Consider the following 19,577-nt stretch of genomic DNA (forward strand, 5'->3'; position numbering starts at 1 on the left):
GAAGGAACTAGATGGGGCTTGGTGCCTTTCCCACAGCAGCTGCTGGCCACTTGCCCACAGCCTGCATTGCGAAGGAGCTTTCCTCTCTCAATCTTTTCTGTGAACACTTGATGACTAGCAATTCATTAAAGTTTTAGCTGAGGTCTCCTTACTAGATTGTACAATGTCCAGTGACTGTTCCAACTCAGCAAGTCTCTCCTTGGAGGCATTTGTCTTTCCTTAGATATCAGGCTAGTTGGTTGCCATGCAACCTCAGATCCAAATAAACTTATGATTTTGTAGATTATCTGGCTTTTTTTGTTGTTGTTGCAAGCAAGGATGGGAGCAACATTCTTTCCAGCTTTCTATATTCTAAGCTAAAGACGAAGTGCTAATCACTCAGAATAATCTTTAAAATGCATTTAATATTCAATTTTTTTAAGAAAAATAATAAACTTAATGAAGGAAAAAATGACACTAAAGAAACAAAAAATATTAGAAATATTTAGTTATCTTTGAATACAAAATGGCTTTTTAAACACTGATCTTAAAGAAAAAAATTGCAACTCTATAAAAAAGCTAAAATTTTCTATGGCAAAAACTACTAAAAACAAAACAAAGGCAAATGACGAACAAGGAACACTGTGTATATAATATATGTGACAGGTAAATATTAACATTTTCAGTATCAGTTTTTGACAGGATATTTAACTTATTTTCTGTCTTTTCAAATTTACCTCAAATTGTTTCCCCTCCTAATTGGAAGAAGAACGTACCATGCACTAGATGATAGAAGTTTAATAGACTTCTGTAAAAATTTACTTATCCTTTTTCACAGTCCTCAAAATATTACTAGGGTGTATCTATGTTTTTTGGTTGGAGCATGCTAAAGTAGAAATGCAGAGAGTGCTCACTGGTTTTCAAAGTATTGTGTAAGTACTACCTACCTTGACCCTTGGGATTACTATCTTTCTACTAGAGCTGATAATTCTGAGGCTCAGGGAAATGAAGTACTTTGTTGTTCTCCAATCTACTGATAAGACAATCTAGTCAACTTTATCTAATTATGCCTTCCAGAAATACTTTCATGCAAAAAGAAAAAAAAAAAAAGTCTGGAGATAATGTACGGAAATGCCAATCTGAGGGCCACTGTGTGGACACTGGAGCATGTTGCTAAGGTGGAATGGCCTAAAACACCCGGAGTAAGAGAGCAACAGAAGTCTAGGTTTAGGGATTCCTATTACTGTCACTTTAACTCCTGGTTTAGCAAAATTACTGCAACTATAAACTCCTGAAAACTGAAAATAGTTTTGGGGATTACTTCAGCAATAGTAAAATAAACAGGAGCTGGAAAGTAAACTACATCACCATTCTGGAAGGAAAGAAATTCAAAGGAAGAAAATCAGGCCCCTAACCTCCTCTCCCCAGTAAGTAGATGAGAGTTACATACCTGAAGCCTTCAGAGAGGGAAAGAAAAGTTAATCTGGGGAAACTAGTTCTGAGCATGTAATTTCTGTTACCTTGCAAGAAGCTAATTTCCTATATTCTTTTTATAAAATAAGCATGTTTCCTTACAGTGTTCTTAAGAAAGCTATTAACACATTAAAAAAAACAAGCATCCTATGAATTAGCTATATAATTTAGTATGCTGATTTCTTGTCTGAAGAATTCTATTGTTAATTTTTCTTTGACCTTGTTATTTAACACAAAAGAAAGGAAAACAAAAAAAAAAAACCTTTTGGAAAATGTATGAAGGCTTTTTTTCTAGTTTGATTCATACCTTCAACTGAGCTGGAAACTTTCTACAGTCTTTCTGTGCACTCACAGTAGTGAACAACGATGAGGCAGATTCCATGTTAGTACGGCTCTGAGGTTTGCAGTCTGAGACGTCAGAAACGGCAACCTTTAAATTAGGTGATGTCTGTCGTCTCTGGTTTAGCAATTGATTACCAACTGGATTAGAGTGGTCCCTGGACTGCAGTGAAGACCCAGAAGGCACTGTGCTTGGGTTAACCACAGTCCTGGATTCCTGTTTATCCTTTACATCGTTTTCCTCCTCGCTTGAATCATCCAGTAAAATAATTCTGGATAATTTATTTTTTGAATGTGCACAATTTTGTCTCATCTTCATTTGTTTTAGCTTTACTGCACGTCGGGTTTTATATTTTTTACTCTCATTTGTATCGCAGTCTTCAGTTATTAGGTTAAAATCAACACAAACTTCTTCACTTGACTGGCTTTTGCAAGACTCCTCTTCATCAACACAAAAACTGTCTTCTAAATAGGTTTCATCTTGCTCAGGAATCTACAATAAAAGCACAAATAAGAGTATAATAAACTTCATAAAACCAGCATGTTTTTAACCTATTCTTTTAAGTTCATGATATCTCTCTGAATATTTGTTTCATTTACTTTATTAATTCAGTCACTTGCTCAACTGACTCTTTATTGAGCATATTCTTTTTTTCTTCCAGTTTTATTGGGATATAATTGGCATACAACACTGTATAAGTTTAAGGTGTATAGCATAATGATTTGACTCACTACATCATGAAATAAATTTAATGAACAGCCCTCATCTATAGAGAAACAAAATTAAAGAAATAGAAAAACATACTTTTTCCTTGTGGTGAGAACTCTCGGGATTTACTCTCTTGACAATTTTCATATTTAACATACAGCAGTATTAATTATATTTATCATGTACATTACATCCCAAGGTCTGTGCCTGTGTGAATGCTCAGGTCTGTGCCTGTGTGAATGCCTGTCTGACTCTTCGTGACCCCGTGGACTGTAGCCTGCCAGGCTTCTCTGTCCATGGCATTTCCCAGGCAAGAACACTGGAGTGGGTTGCCATTTTCTCCTCCAGGGGATCTTCCCAACCCAGGGATCGAACCTGCGTTTCTTGTGCCTCCTGCACTGAGCGGGATTCTTTACTAACCAAGACACCTGCGAAGCCCGTAACAAGTAACTACTTATCTTATAACTGAAGTCTGCACTTTTTGACTGCCTTCATCCAATTCCCCTTTCCCCCATACCATCCCCTGCCCCCGCCTCTGATAACCATAAACCTGATCCCCTTTTCTATGAGTTAGTTTTTGAAGTATAATTAACCTACAACATGATGTTAGTTCTGTTACATAACATACATTTCAAAATGATCACCAGGATGAGTCTAGTTACAATCTGTCACTGTACAAAGATATTACATAATTATTGACTATATTCTCCACACTGTACATTTTATAGGTATGACATTTATTTTGCAACTGGAAATTTGTATCCCTTAATCACCAGAGAGGAATCTCTCTGGCAACCACCTGATTGCTCTTTGTGTCTATGATTTCCTTATTATGGGGTTCATTTATTTTTCAGATTGTACATATAAGTGAAATTATACAATATTTTTCTTTCTCTGACTTCTTTCACTTAGCATAAGGTCTAAGCTCTAGGTCTATCCATGTGGTCACAAAAGGCAAAATTTCATTCTTCTCTATGGCTGAGTAAACTTCCAGTTTTTATATATACCACATCTTCTTTCTGAGTATATTCTTAAAATGGAAGAAAATAGGAAGTTTGGGAATAAAAAAAAAAATAATGATTTACCCTCTAGAAATTTATAGTCTAATGCAAGTAGCCAGAGAAATGAACAGTAATTCAGAAAATACTGTGATAAGTAATTCATAAAACACTATATAATAAATACAATGAAAGTACAGAGATAAGAATGATCATTAAAAAATGCCCATATTTCTGAGCTAAATATGGCAATTTATAAACAAATAAGACTAATACAAAATTGATTCCAAATAAACTATAATTTTCTGATATGCTATTTTACTGGAAAAAATTAATTTCTAAGAGAAATATAACAACAGAAGAGTTGAAACTTTAGTAGATGATAAAGTTCTGTTCACTTCCTTTACATACTCTAATTGGAAAACAAATTCAGAGTATATTCTAATTAGCTCAAGTTAACAAAAGGAAAATGTGATCAAATTATGACTGAAAGGGATTTTGAGAATTCATGTAGTCCATCTTCCTTACTCAGGGCAGAAACTACTGCAAATAGTTCTGATGGAGTTTTAGAAACAAAATGAAGGCTTCATTAACAGGAATATATTCCAACATCGCCACCAAGAAATTCTCCACTATTTCTATAGTTCATACCTGGGAGAAAATGTTTATGTTGTTATGTTTCTTATGGACCATTTTGTATCGATTGCTCATCAATGGACTTCGCACAGATTTCATGTAAACAGCTTTCATTTCAGAATCTGTATAAAGGTAAAAACATTTTCAAATACCAAAATTATTTAAAAGAAAAGTAAATAAGTATTTAGCTTTGACCTATTCCAGATTCGCGATTCTTTGGTGGCTCGTTGGTAAAGAACCCACCTGCCAATGTGGGAGGCTTGGGTTCTACCCCTGGGTCAGGCAGAGCCCATAGAGGAGGAAATGGCAACCCACTCCAGTATTCTTGCCTGGGAAATCCCATGGACAGAGGAGCCTGGCAGGCTGCAGTCCAAGGGGTTGGAGAGAGTTGGACATGACTTAGTGACTAAACAACAATATAGTATGTAACCTTTTGAATCTGGCTTTTTTTACAAAGCACAATTCATGTGAGAATCATAGGCCGATTATTTTTTAAAGTTATATAGTAAAGAGTACCTAAGAAATGAGGCATGAAAAAAAAAAAACAATGTGGGTTTTGAGATTTTCTTTTAAAAAAAAAAAAACAACTCTGAAATCCTACATATTTCAAACATACTGTGAAAAAAAAAATACTGTGTTTAAATGGAGTTTCAGGTCTCCCTATTTTTTATCACAACTGAGCTACCTTCAACCTTCCCAACAGCAGCAACTGAAGTCCTTCCTGTTGCTCAAGCCCACTGACTCCCTCTTTGTCTCTCTGCTGCTGCTGCTAAGTTGCTTCAGTCATGTCCGACTCTGTGCGACCCCATGGACAGCAGCCCACCAGGCTCCCCCATCCCTGAGATTCTCCAGGCAAGAACACTGGAGTGGGTTGCCATTTCTTCTCCATTGCATGAAAGTGAAAAGTGAAAGTGAAGTTGCTCACTCTTAGCAACCCCATGGACTGCAGCCTGCCAGGCTCCTCCGTCCATGGGATTTTCCAGGCAAGAGTACTGGAGTGGGGTGCCATTGCCTTTTGTCTCTCTAATCCATCAGAAAATCCCATCAGCTGTACACAGTCAGAACCCAATCTTTCTCCCCTCTCACTGCCACCATCATTCCTTGATTAGATTACTGCCATGGCCTCTTATATGGTCCTTTCTTCTACCTTTGTTCCCAGGTAGGCCATTCTCAACACAGAAGCTGGAGCGAAACAAAATAACATGAGTTGGCTGCTCATTCATTACCCCTCTGATTTCATTTCCTACTACCCACCTTCTTCCCTTTCAGTTCTAGTCATAATGATGTTCCCTTGAACACGCCAGGCACACTCCTGCTTCAGGGCCTTTACACTGGTCATCTTTGCATCAACATTCTCCCACCAGATTCTACTATAAACCTGGGAAAGCAGCCGTATTCTGCAAATCATATCTGTATCAGCAACACACTTCTGAGACTCTTGTATTTAAAGCCTTCTTTAAAGTCGTGGACCCTGGGAAACTTTGCCATCTTAAGTCATATGAGACAGTGGAGGAGCAGAAGAATGGCAAGATTTCTGAAAGATAAGCATCCAGAAAAGCCAACTACAGTCTTTCCCATTTCCACTGCAGCCAGTCTGAGTCATCTACAGAAGACCTGCTCAAGCACTATTTGAGTCTAAAAGTAGTCTCCTTTATTTGATGAATTTAATAAATTTAGCTTTGTGTCTCAGCTGGTTTTAACAGACTGCATGGCTGAATTTCTCATCTCCTAGAGTTTGGACAAATGTCACCTCAATGAGGTCAACCGCTAATTACCTTACTCAAATTTACAGCTTAATACCCCAACCCCTGACACTTCAAATCTTCATCTTACTCAATTTGTGTTTGTTTTTCTGTAAATTTGTCTTACACTAAATAATTTAGTTATTGTGTATATTGTTTCTCTTCTTCCATTCTAATGTATGCTTCATAAGCACAGGGCGTTTTGTCCATTTTGTTCACAGATATAGCTTTCTCAAGAACCTTACAGAATGCTAGGCACATACCAGGCATTAAATACTTATTTAAATGAACAACTGACAGCCAGCCAGGTCTCTAGAGAATGTTTTCCAGAAGTAGTAATTTTTAAAATTAGTAGAAGGCTATAAACAAGCAACTCTCACATAAAGAAAATGTTACAGAATTTGAATGAAAATAACCAAGTATTTTACACACGTCAAATTGAATTCCCTTTAAAGTCAAGGTTCTTTGGAAAATTACTAGAATATTTAAGTATAACCACAGTAAAAGCATTGAAAATGAAAAGAAAAAGAAGTATTATTGTATCATTTACCATTTATAGCCTGTGACAATTGAGTCTCATCATTTAAAAAGTCAAGGAGTGAGGAGTCTTGTTCATTTTCTGACCCATCATTCTCATCTGATGAAACATATTCTGCATCTTCTTGGGAAAGTTTTGCTTCTTCATCTAAAAACTTCCTAGCTACGAGCTAAGATAAATGAGAAAACAGGAAAGTGCCTTTAAGAAAATCATTTAATGTCCTCAAATAACTGAAAACAGTTTTGGAAAATGGATTTCTTGCCAGTGCTTTTAAGATAAAAAAATAATAAAAACAGAAAAGTGTGAGAAGAAATGATAAAGTAGCATATCTTTTTAAAATGTCTTCTTTTAATTGTTATAAATAAACTACAGGTCAGCATGTCTGCTTGCTGAATGCTTCTTCAATAAAGTCTCTTGAGTCTTTCAGCTAATTCATTTTTGCCAGGAAAAATACAGTACCACAAAAAGACTGATCAGAAAAAAAAAAGTGCTAAGAATTCTTTTCCAAAAATTTGAATATTGGATATAGATAAGAAAAACAATGTAAATATTATAAAAGCAAATATTTTAAAATTCAGATGTCTGTCTATATTTTCTTCGATTTGAATGTTACATCTTCAGTACACTAAAGTTTCTTCATTTAGTTCTTCGAAATAACACAACATTGCAAGATAGTTTCAAAATACAAAGAGAATCTAAGACACCACACTTTGAGTTTTTAATTCTAGTAAAAGAGAGTAAAGTTAGGGTCAAAATTATTTTTAAGTTTTGTTTTTTTCCTATAAAGAAATTATAGAGAAATCTACTTCTATGTAAAATCTACTCTTCTTTACTAGTTAAAAATATATAGTATATTTATATAAAAAGAAGAAACTGAAAAAAGTTTACCTTTAGGTGATTCTGTCTCTTTCGGACTTTGATGCTTCTTTTGGCATTCCTCTTATGATCCTTGAAGTCTTCTGATTGTGTATCTCTTTTGTGAAAATTATCGCTCTCATCACTAGATGATAAATCTAACTATAATTCAATAAAATTCTTTCATAAGAAAATATAATTTAAGTGTTGTATCTTAATGAGTTTCTGAAGGGTTGTTGCTTCTACTGTCATTTTTTTCCTTTTAAATAGTTAACTGAACATTTTCTTGTTAGAAAAATAAAATGCTCTTACAACTCAGCTCTCAACTTATGTATGCACAAATACATAATATTTAAAAATTTAAAAGTTAGATAATTCTAAGTAATAAAATAATAAATTAGGTAATATACGTAATACAAATACAGTATTCATTCAATTTTATATGAAATTGAATGTATCTGATGAATGTTTATATTTTTCGTTTAACTGTTTCCTTTAAAAGATCCTGAAGGGCTTCACAAAAAATAATTGTCTATAAATATAGCTATCAGAATCAACTCAAACATATATAAGCCCTTTCAAACTAAGAAAAAAATGTAACAACAAATCTTTTGACTATGAAGCCTACCACAGTGTCTCTTACAGAATAATATAAAACCAATCCAAATAATCAAAAGAAATTTATCAAAATAACTTCAAGTAACAGGGATAATTTTAGGTTAAGGTGGATTGAGCTACAGCATTATCAATATTTTAATTCACTTCTAGTAAGTCAATCAGACATTTTAGATAAAGTAGCAAGTTAGAACAATTTTTTAAATGGAGTTTTATATACAAAGTTAATGAGGGCTGGTTGCATTTTTAATTAATCTGGCACAAATTATACTAGTTAGTATTAGAGAATTAAAACACACAAGATTTCCTAGTCTCAAAATTTAGCTATCAGCTATAAACTGATGACAAATGAATACTAAAGCCTTAAGATGTGCCCACTGACCAATTTTCACATTTTCATAGTTGTCAATGCCTGCCAGACATTGTCACTTTACTGTCCCACATGGACTTCAAACTCGAACATGTTCAGCACTGGACTCACCACTCTTTCTTGTTCCCCCTAAAAACATGACGTATCTGCCACCTAAGCCCAAGCCAAAGCCAAACAGTCATTGTGGACTCCTCCTTTCAAACTCATTCAGTAAGCAAAAGAACGAATACAGCCTTCCAAAAGTTTACCCAGATTTTCCTCCAGCTTTACTTTCTGGTACTTTTTGTCTTTACAATCCACAACAAGAGATGCTGTTTCCCTGCTCTGTATCCTTCTTTAAGCTGCTGGGAATGCCTTCCCTTCTCCTTTCTTTCCCCCTAAAATATGTATGCTTTAAGATTTATTTAAGGTGTTATTTTCAAGAAGCTTGCCAGAACTCCCAAGGTCTAGGTTAAGTTCTATCTTCTCTTATCACTTAAAAAATTATATGGAAACTATCCATTTACTTATCTATCCTTCCTATTATTAGATTATACACTTAAAACAGTACCAGGAAATACTCTTTATACTATCCCCAGCATCTTGCACAGTAGATACGGGGTAGGTATTTAATCAATGTTTCCTGAATTGCTGGAGTGTACTGACAAAAATAGGAATAGTTTTTTGAAGGAGTTTAAAATTAAAACAGAAATTCTAGTCACTGAGGATTTACTCTTTTTCTGTTAAACATATACCTATAAGATCAAATTTAGCTATGCTCAACTAGTCACATATTTCTCTTGTAATATTTCTCTCAAAAAGATTTAAATTACTATTTATTATTTGTTATTTACTTACTCTGTTTGGAGGAACCCTGCGCTTTTTGACAACCTGAAGTGGAGAATCAACTTCGCTATTTTTCTGATTCTAGATAAAGCAGACATAGTAAAAAGTTAAAAAAAAAAGTTTTAAGGGAAACAAGAAACTTTGTATGGTCTTGCTACTGTGATTACTGACCAACTCACCTCGGGGGACTCCAAAACATTTCCTTTTGTTTTTTTACTTTTTCTTCGGAAAATCGCATCATCTTCACTTTCATGGCTTGATAACTGTTCATCTATAATTTATTTAAAGATAATGAATCTGGTCAACAGATTTAAGTTTATCCAATCACAAGTATCTAATTTATTGATGGGTACAATAAAAATTGTTCCTGGCAATCTCAACATTTATTCAGTCTCAAAGATAGTTTTTCTTGCATCTCTCACTCTGGAGGAAGCCAGATGCTATATGGTAAGAACAGAGGAAGTAATCCTATGGAGAGGAAAGCATGGCAGGAAATGGAGGCCTCTTATTCAACAGCAAGGTGATCCGCCAAGCTGATTCCAGCCTTCAGATAACCGCAGCCCTGGCCAAGGCTTTGAATGCAACCTCATAAACTATCCGGAGTCAGAACTTCCGGCCAAGCCATGCTTGAATTCCTAGTCTATAGAAACGGTGAAATCATACATGCTGTTTTAAGCCATTAAGTTTGCAGTAAATTTGTTATGCAGCCAGAGATAAAATAATACAGATTTTGGTGCATGGAAATAGGAAATTAATTACCAAAAACCTAAATGGTGGATATAACTTTAGAACTAATGAGTGGGCAGAAGCTAAAGGAACTTTTTTTGTTGTTGTTAAAAGAATTTTTGAGGAGAGTTTTTGTGAAAGTTTGAAGAGCCTCAAAGGAGTTGTTTATAGAAGATTAATGGCCACTGAGGAGGTCATGGGTGACAGCTTAAAGAAGTAAGAAAATCCTTATTAGAAATTATAGGAAAAAGAAATCTTACTATAGTGCCAGAAAGTTTAACAACATTGCAGTAACAAAGAAAGTAGAAAATGTACCTCGTGAAGGAGGTACCAGACCATCTTAACTGTCTCCTGAGACACCTGTCAAGCAGCAACAGTTAGAACCAGACAGGAAACAACTGACTGTTTCAAAATCGAGAAAGGAGCAGGATAAGACTGTATACTGTCACCTTGTTTATTTAACATATGCAGAGTACATCATGCGAAATTCTGGGCTAGATGGAGCTCTAGCTGGAACAAAGACTGCTGGGAGAAATATCAACAATCTCAGATATGCAGATGATACCACACTAATGGTGGAAAGCGAAGAGGAACTAAAGAACCTCTTGATGAGAGTGAAAGAGAAGAGTGAAAGAACTGGCTTAAATCTCAACATTCAAAAAACTAGGATCATGGCAACTAGTCCCATCACTTCATGGCAAACAGAAGGGGAACAAGTGGAAGCAGTGACAGAGTTTCTTTTTTTGGGCCCCAAAATCACTGCAGATGGTGACTGCAGCCATGAAATTAAAAGACGCTTACTCCTTGGAAGGAAAGCTATTACAAACCTAGACAGCATATTAAAAAGCAGAGACATTACTTTGCCAGCAAAGATCCATCTAGTCAAAGCTATGATTTTTCCAGCAGTCATGGACAGATATGAGAGTTGGACCATAAAGAAGGCCGAGAGCCGCAGAATTGGTACTTTTGAACTGTGGTGCTGGAGAAGACTCTTGAGAGTCCCTTGGACTGTAGGGATATCAAACCAGTCAGTCCTAAAGGAAAGCAACTCTGAAATCATTGGAAGGACTGATGCTGAAGGTGAAGCTCCAATACTTTGGCCACCTGACGCAGTCAATTCACTGGGAAAGACCCTGATGCTGGCAAAGATTGAAGGCAAAAGGGAAGGAGATGGCAGAGAATGAGATGATTAGATAGCATCACTGACCCAATGGACATGAAGCTGAGCAAACTCTAGAAGACAGTGAAGGGCAGAGGAGTCTACAGTCTATGGGGGTCTCAGAGTCGGACATAACTGAGCGACTCAACAACAGTGAATGAGGTGCTCTAAGCAAGAAGATTTCCAGACATGTTTAAGGTATCACCTATGCTTCTTGTTTAAATGTGAAAGGAGAGAGAGGGATTAAAGCAAGTATATTAAACACGCAACAGGGGAACTATCCTGGTGGTCCAGTAGCTAAAATTCCACACTTTCAATGTTGGGCTCAGGTTTGATCCCTGGAACTAGATCCCACGTGCCACAACTAAGAGCTCGCATGCCAGCAGTTAAAGATCCCACATGTCGCAGCTAAGACCTGGCACCGCCAAATCAATCAGTCAATCAAAACATGAAACAGTTGAGACTTGCTGGTTTTGAAAATTACCAGCTTCTCCAGATGGCAAACAATGTTAAATTAAGAAATCTTCCGGGCAAAGACCTAATCTAGAAGACTGCCAGGAAACTACAGTCCAGATGATGCTGAGGGTATAACTGTAAATGCTTTAAGACCTCAGAAAGATCAAAGGTGGCGCCTCAGAGTACCATTCAGTCAGACGGTACTCTAAACATTTTAAAGATGTCTCTTACAGTCCCTTTCAAACAACAGATTTTCTAAGAAGATTAAGGAACTATCTTTACACATCTCAGCAGAAGCCAGAGTTAGAGAAGAACTTACCTCCTAAAGATCTGTGGACATGGCTAGTATCTAACAGAATGAACCTCAAATAAGATTCACAAGAGATCCACAAATATTTATGACAATTAGATGAGGAAAAAACCCACAGCCAGCTACAACGTAAAAGGGGCAGAGACAGTACAAAATGAAGAGGCCCCTGGATCCCCCCATTTTTACCAGAAGGACACAACCTGAGAAAGCTCCACAAGTGCTACCTATTAGGAAACTGGACTAGGCATCCAGAGGATAGAGCCAAGAACCATGGAGAATTATGGGGGTTTTGAGTAGTAATCAAGAAACTTTCAATCTTGGTTCTGCTTAGATTTTAGAATTACTATGGACCCGAGATTCTTGTGTGCTTCCCATCATCTCTCCTCACTTTCAAATAAACCATTTTGGAAGCAGATTTTACATGCCCAGTCAGGTCTTCAGATGACTGCAACTCCAAGTGAAATCTTGACTATAATCCCATGAGAAATTCTAGGCCAGAACGACCCAGTTAAGCAACTCTGAAATTCCTAAACTACAGAAACTATGAGATAAATGCTATCTTAAGCCACTAAATGAGGGGGAGTAATTTTTTACACAGCAGTAAAAAAAAACCTAATATAAACCCACATGGTATATTTGTTCTTATGGTCTGTGCTAATAAAATATCTACCTAGACAGATTACTGTATATATATAACATGGTAAATGATCCTAAATTTTCTATTTCAATTAAGTGGAATAACAAATACTAAAAAAAAATTACTAATAAATAGTTCCTTGATGGCTATGTATTCAGAATTATATTGCCCATGGTTAGTCATTAAGTCGGAGAAGGCAATGGCACCCCACCCCAGTACTCTTGCCTGGAAGATCCATGGACGGAGGAGCCTGGAAGGCTGCAGTCCACGGGGTGGCTAAGAATCGGACACGACTAAGTGACTTCACTTTCACTTTTTACTTTCATGCATTGGAGAAGGAAACGGCAACCCACTCCAGTGTTCTTGCCTGGAGAATCCCAGGGACAGGGGAACCTGGTGGGCTGCCGTCTATGGGGTCGCACAGAGTCAGACATGACTAAAGCGACTTAGCAGCAGCAGCAGCAGCAGCAGCAGCAGCAGTCATTAAGTACAATGCTAGAAAAAATGTTTTAATGCAAATCTGACACAAAGACAGAAAAATTATCTCACTCATTAACAAAGACGTAATATAAAGGTGTTAAATATTAAAGGACCTAGGCAACATACTTTGTAAAAAAACATGTCAGAGTATATCCAAAACTATGTAGACAAGTTAGTTTTAAAAAATTAATTGTATGTCCAGAACTTATAAGTTTTTATCTTAAAACATTCATGAATCATAAGATTTACAGAGGAAATTCTCATTTTATGCTATAACTACTCTTTTTCCTTAGCCATAAAGAGTAAAATTCAGAAATGGCCTTTTATAATAATCTGTACATAAACTAGAGTTGAGTTCTATAACAGGATCTAAAGGATATTTAAATCATTATATTTTTGATATATAAATCACAGGTATTTAAATCATCCATTTTCTGGATTTTCTATAGAATTAGATTATACAAATCCAAAGACTCCTATAGATCTTCTATGACCTTATCTCAATTTTTAAAATAGTCTTATTTCTTAATTTTGTCATATAAATCCCCTACTTTATATTACCCCCCAAAACTTTACACTTTCCTTCTTTCCCTTTGCTTTCATCATTTTACATCATGCAAATTCTCTTTTGATTATCTTCAACATGTCCAAATCATTAATATTCCCAAGGAGCCAAAATAAAAACTTACACTAGAAGTCAACATTTTCAATCTAAACCAGTTCAAAATGCTTTCATCTTATGAACCTAAATGTCCACCATCTTATTTTTCATCTGGTAGTTATTTCCATATTTCACTGATATCTTTTCAAATTTATATGTCACAGAATTGTCTGTGTTTTACAGTTAAGGGCTAGAGCCAAATCTTACACTTCTGTTTTACAGTGTCTAGCACAGTACCTTCCCATGGCATGCATGCCATAAATACATGGAGAAAAAAATAAATCCTGTATCAATAAACATCAACATAAGGACTATATAGTACATCAATTATCTAATTCAATATACATACACAGAGAAATTACATTTTATAAAAATTATAGAATCTGATCCAAAATAAATATTCTAGACAATTTGTGCTTTATAAATTTGGAATCTTACCTTCAGTAGAATGGCAGGATCGATGCAGATTGATTTGTTTCTTGCTTTTATGCTTTTCTGTAGAAAGTCCTGAATCACCAAAAGTTGAATTCAATGTTTCTTTGAAACTGTGTAGATTTACTTTTCCCATGTTAGAACCTGACTTTTTAGCCATTTCTATTCTCTTCTTAGAAAATGAGTTCAATATATTTGATTCAGAAAGTGGTGTGCTCATAACTTTCTCTCCTACTGGCAATGAAAACTGAGAATAACTAGGAGACATAAATTCTTTACTTTTTGTTGCATTCATTGAAAACCATGAACAAGCTGGACTCTGTTTATCTTCACTTGATGGGTGAGTAGTTGTTACACTTGTAGAATTATCAACATGGGCTCCTGACATGACGGCCTGATTTGAAACACAATTTGTACCATTTATCTGCTTAATGTCTAAACCCCTTCCAGGTAGGTCATCTAAAATTTTATTATCTGTATCTGATGCATGGTCCACTACTTCATCCTCAGAACCTGTACTACAAAATCCTAAATCAAACGTAACAGAAAATAAATCCTTAGAGCAGTCCAAACTGTTTTCATCATTATTCAATTTTCCCTCATGTATACCTCTCAAACCTTCATGAGATTTCCAACTATTAGTATCACAGACAATTTGATCTTGGGGTTCAGAATCATTCTCTAACAAAAGTTCATCAGAAATGAAGAACTGAGAGACTGGTGCCATTTCACTTACAGCAGTTCTGTCTGATATACATAAAGATCCACATTTACTGTTCAAGGGAGGAGGGCTCACATTAAACTCTGTATTAACATCTTCAAATAATAATAAACTTTCATCCTGAGCAGTATGCAATATTGGGAGGTCACTGTTATCAACATCATGATTCTTTTCTTCAGCAAAATCCTTTGAAGGGCCGATGTTTATTTGAATTTGATTGTTGGATACTAAATGTTCATTTTTACTATCTTTATGTACTTTATCAGAGTCACAGAAGCCTGGCTCATCAGAAATCTTATCACTAGTTGTACCATAAAGGGAAGATTTTTCAGAAGGATGAGTAATAAACTTGAGTGAATTCAATTCTAAATTCTGTTGAGAATTTACAGCTGAACGTGACATTAAATTGGTGGATTTATCATTCTGTAAGCACTCTAAGTAGGGTAGAAAAACCGAGTTTTCAAGTGCAGCACCCTCAGAAATTTCATATTCCAAATCTGATAGTCCACTGAGAGGCGGAGGAGAATGTGATAAAAATCTCTCTACATTAGCTAGCACCTCTTTTGTTAATGAATCACAATTAAAAAATTGGTCATCTGTTTTTGCTATATCAAGCTCATCCTCAAATGAAAGAAATAAGCTAGATGAAAAAGATTTCTCATCACTAAAACTGTTATAACCAGAGTCAAAACAAGTTCCAGTAAATGAACTAGTAGATTTACTTGTAAACTGACCATCTGTTAGTAATCCACGGGACGGATTACCTCCATTGTCACTGAGAGCGCATGTGGCAGTGACCTCACCTGGACCTGATGCCCTTTCACCATTTCTTAGGTCTACCTGAAGGGTATGTTCAGTGGTAGAACTGTCATCGGTATCTAAAGGCTCCATGTCAGCATCCTTATTTTCCTTTTTAGGCTGATCTTTTCTCAGGTTTTCAAAAGCCCTTTTTTTTAAAGAAGGAATTTTAGTAGATTTGATAGGAATTTGTTTAAAAATTTCAGCACATTTTTCATCAGATTCTGTTATTGAGACTGATTTCCCGTGATTTATATTCTTTGCAAACGAAGACTTCCTGTTATTTGTAAAGGTGCCATTGGCAAAAGGATTATATTCATTTCTCGGAGCACTAGACACTGAGCTAACATCTTCCATTCGTAAGTAAGATTTAATTTCTGATTCATAGCTGCATTCTCCCTATAAAGAAGGAAAGTGAAAAAGTCACAAGAAAGCTATATAAAACAAACAAAAATTCTAAGAGATGAGCTCTTTTCTGTTAAAATATTTTCCAAACAATATTGCATTATTCAAATGATTTTACCTTAAAAATTATTCTAAGTCAAAACTAAAAATGACATTTCTGTGAAATTATCACAAATTATTTTTTATCAGTTAATAGTTTTGTATTCCCAGTACCTAGTACATAAGAGAGCCATGATAAATATTTGTAGAAAGTATACATTTAATTAATATATAAAATATTATTATACTTTTTTCTTAACATTTAACTGAACAATGATTCTAACTTCTAAAAAAGATATTTAAGAATTAACATATATAAATGAGAAACACATACTTATGTGAAATTTACTCTCTTGATGAAGATAAACTAAGAACAGCTTTTAGAACATTTGAAATAATGGTACCTATATGTCTTCTAGGCTGTAAGCTAGAATATGCTATTTTAAAAAAATTTCTCAAGGACTCTTCTCATGAATTTCCACGTCTTATATCTAAATCTAAAACTACAGTCTCCACCATCCCTGACATCCTTCCCTCTTGCCACTAAATGCCACTTTAATCAGGATTCCTCTACTATTCAGGAACTTAAGCAGTTAACTCTCCACTTTCTGTATGATAAATACAATAAATATTAATGTGAGAATGTCTGTTACCCTACTAGGATAGATGCTCCCTACAGAATATTTAATCTGTCTTCTTAACCAGTGTAGCCATGGGGCCTACAACAGACCATGCCATATAGAAGGCACTAAATAAATGTGCTACTTTGATGCACAGCCTTTGCTGGCACATCCCAGTACTGAGTACATGAGAGGCCCATGACAACTATTTGTAGAAAGTACGAATTTAATTAATGCATAAAACAGGATTATAAACACCTTTTTTCACTTGTAGGGATCCACAAATAATTACTTTATTTATATCTATTCATGAACAACAGCTAATAATAAAATTAGCAGCTATAATCTATCAAGTAATTACTATGTGCCAGGTATTATTCTAATTGCTTTACATGTACTAAGCCACTTAATCCTCAAAACAACCTTGTGACAAAAGAACCATTATTCCCAATTTATAGAGGATACTGAGGCACAAAGAGGTTAGTTAGTTAGTTGGTTAGTTCAGTCGCTCAGTCGTGTCCGACTCTTTGCGACCCCATGAATCGCAGCACGCCAGGCCTCCCTGTCCATCACCAACTCCCGGAGTTCACTCAGACTCATGTCCATTGAGTCAGTGATGCCATCCAGCCATCTCATCCTTGGTCGTCCCCTTCTCCTCCTGCCCCAATCCCTCCCAGCATCAGAGTCTTTTCCAATGAGTCAACTCTTCTCATGAGGTGGCCAAAGTACTGGAGTTTCAGCTTTAGCATCATTCCTTCCAAAGGTTAAGTAGATGCAAAAAGTAAGATTCTAACTCAGGCATTTTGGATTTCACACTCACAATAGGTTCACCATTCTGACTCTCTCAAAGAATAATTATCAGGAAGTTACTCAAGGAATCACTAATTCTCTAAACTACCAACAGGATAAAGGAAACATACCAAATGACCTATATGATAGGGAAATTTCAACAGATCAAACAAGAATACTAAATTTGCTTTACAAACATTTATATAAATCATTAAATAGGAATTCCCTGGAGACCTAGTTGTTAGGACTTGGTGCTTTCACTGCCAGGGAGTGGGTTCAATCCCTGGTCTGGGAACGAAGATTCTACAAGTTACGTGGCACAATCAAAAAACTTTTTTTTTTAGCCATTGAGTTCAGTTCAGTTGCTCAGTCGTGTCGGACTCTTTGCGAACCCATGGACTTCAGCACACCAGGCATCGGTGTCCATCAACAACTCTGGACTCTACTCAAACTCATGTCCATTGAGTCGGTGATGCCATCCAACCATCTCATCCTCTGTCGTCCCCTTCTCCTCCTGCCCGCAATCTTTCCCAGCATCAGAGTCTTTTCAAATGAGTCAGTTCTGCCCATCAGGTGGTCAAAGGATTGGAGTTTCAGCTTCAACATCAGTCCCTAAAATGAACACTCAGGACTGATCTCCTTGAGGATGGACTGGCTGGATCTCCTTACAGTCCAAGGGACTCTCAAGAGTATTCTCCAACACCACAGTTAAAAGCATCGATTCTTTGGTGCTCAGCTTTCTTTATAGTCCAACTCTCACATCCATACATGACTGCTGGAAAACCGTAGACAGAATTTTGTCAGCAAAGTAATCTCTCTGCTTTTTAATATGCTGTCTAGGTTGGTCATAACTTTTCTTCCAAGGAACAAGTGTCTTTTAATTTCATGGCTGCAATCACCATCTGCAGTACTTTTGGAGCCCCCAAAAATAAAGCCTGTAACTGCATCCACTGTTTCCCCATCTATTTGCCATGAAGTGATGGGACCAGATGCCATAATCTTCGTTTTCTGAATGTTGAGTTTTCAGCCAACTTTTTCACTCTCCTCTTTCACTTTCATCAAGAGGCTCAATAGTTGCTTCTACCTTAAGGGTGGTGTCATCTGCATATCTGAGGTTATTGATATTTCTCCTGGCAATCTCGATGCCAGCTTGTGCTTCATCCAGCCCAGCGTTTCTCATGATCTACTCTGCATATAAGTTAAATAAGCAGGGTGATGATATACAGCCTTGACATACTCCTTTCCCTATTTGGAACAGGTCTGCTGTTCCATGTCCAGATCTAACTGTTGCTTCCTGTTCTGCATACAGATTTCTCAAGAGGCAGGTCAGGTGGTCTGGTATTCCCATCTCTTGAAGAATTGTCCACAGTTTGTTGTGGTCCACACACTCCAAGGCTTTGGCACAGTCAATAGAAGCAGAAGTAGGTATTTTTCTGGAACTCTCTTGCTTTCTCGACGATCCGATGGGTGTTGGCAATTTGATCTCTGGTTCCTCTGCCTTTTCTAAATCCAGCTTGAACATCTGGAAGTTCATGGTTTATGTACTGTTGAAGCCTGGCTTGGAGAATTTTGAGCATTATTTTGCTAGCACGTGAGATGAGTGCAATTGTGCAGTAGTTTGAACATTCTTTCCATGAAATTAAAAGACGCTTACTCCTTGGAAGAAAAGTTATGACCAACCTAGATAGCATATTCAAAAGCAGAGACATTACTTTGCTGACTAAGGTCTGTCTAGTCAAGGCTATGGCTTTTCTTATGGTCATGTATGGATGTAAGAGTTGGACTGTGAAGAAGGCTGAGCGCTGAAGAATTGATGCTTTTGAACTGTGGTGTTGGAGAAGACTCTTGAGAGTCCCTTGGACTGCAAGGAGATCCAACCAGTCCATTCTGAAGGAGATCAGCCCTGGGATTTCTTTGGAAGGAATGATGCTAAAGCTGAAACTACAGTACTTTGGCCACCTCATGTGAAGAGTTGACTCATTGGAAAAGACTTTGATGCTGGGAGGGACTAGGGGCAGGAGAAGGGGACGACAGAGGATGAGATGGCTGGATGGCATCACTGACTCAATGGATGTGAGTCTGAGTGAACTCCGGGAGTTGGTGATGGACAGGGAGGCCTGGCGTGCTGCGATTCATGGGGTCGCGAAGAGTCAGACACGACTGAGCGACTGAACTGAACTGAACTTGAACACTCTTTGGCACTGCCTTTCTTTGGGATTGGAATGAAAACTGACTTTCTCCAGTCCTGAGGCCACTGCTGAGTTT

At 36.6% G+C, this 19,577-nt stretch overlaps 1 protein-coding gene across 1 annotated transcript in view; it reads right to left on the minus strand.

Annotated features, from left to right (window-relative positions):
* FANCM (FA complementation group M) overlaps nt 1–19,577 on the minus strand; it is a 58,585-nt gene that overhangs the window by 3,848 nt on the left and 35,160 nt on the right. Inside the window, exons 14-20 of the mRNA XM_040256689.1 lie at nt 13,947–15,858; nt 9,259–9,350; nt 9,092–9,160; nt 7,303–7,431; nt 6,427–6,583; nt 4,150–4,256; nt 1,760–2,284 (exon numbers count right to left, since the gene is read on the minus strand). Of these exons, the coding sequence (XP_040112623.1) occupies nt 1,760–2,284; nt 4,150–4,256; nt 6,427–6,583; nt 7,303–7,431; nt 9,092–9,160; nt 9,259–9,350; nt 13,947–15,858 (2,991 nt within the window). The remainder of the gene's footprint in view (nt 1–1,759; nt 2,285–4,149; nt 4,257–6,426; nt 6,584–7,302; nt 7,432–9,091; nt 9,161–9,258; nt 9,351–13,946; nt 15,859–19,577) is intronic.

The sequence above is a fragment of the Oryx dammah genome, unplaced genomic scaffold, assembly GCF_014754425.2.
Source record: "Oryx dammah isolate SB20612 unplaced genomic scaffold, SCBI_Odam_1.1 HiC_scaffold_16, whole genome shotgun sequence".
Classification (NCBI taxonomy): Eukaryota; Metazoa; Chordata; class Mammalia; order Artiodactyla; family Bovidae; genus Oryx; species Oryx dammah.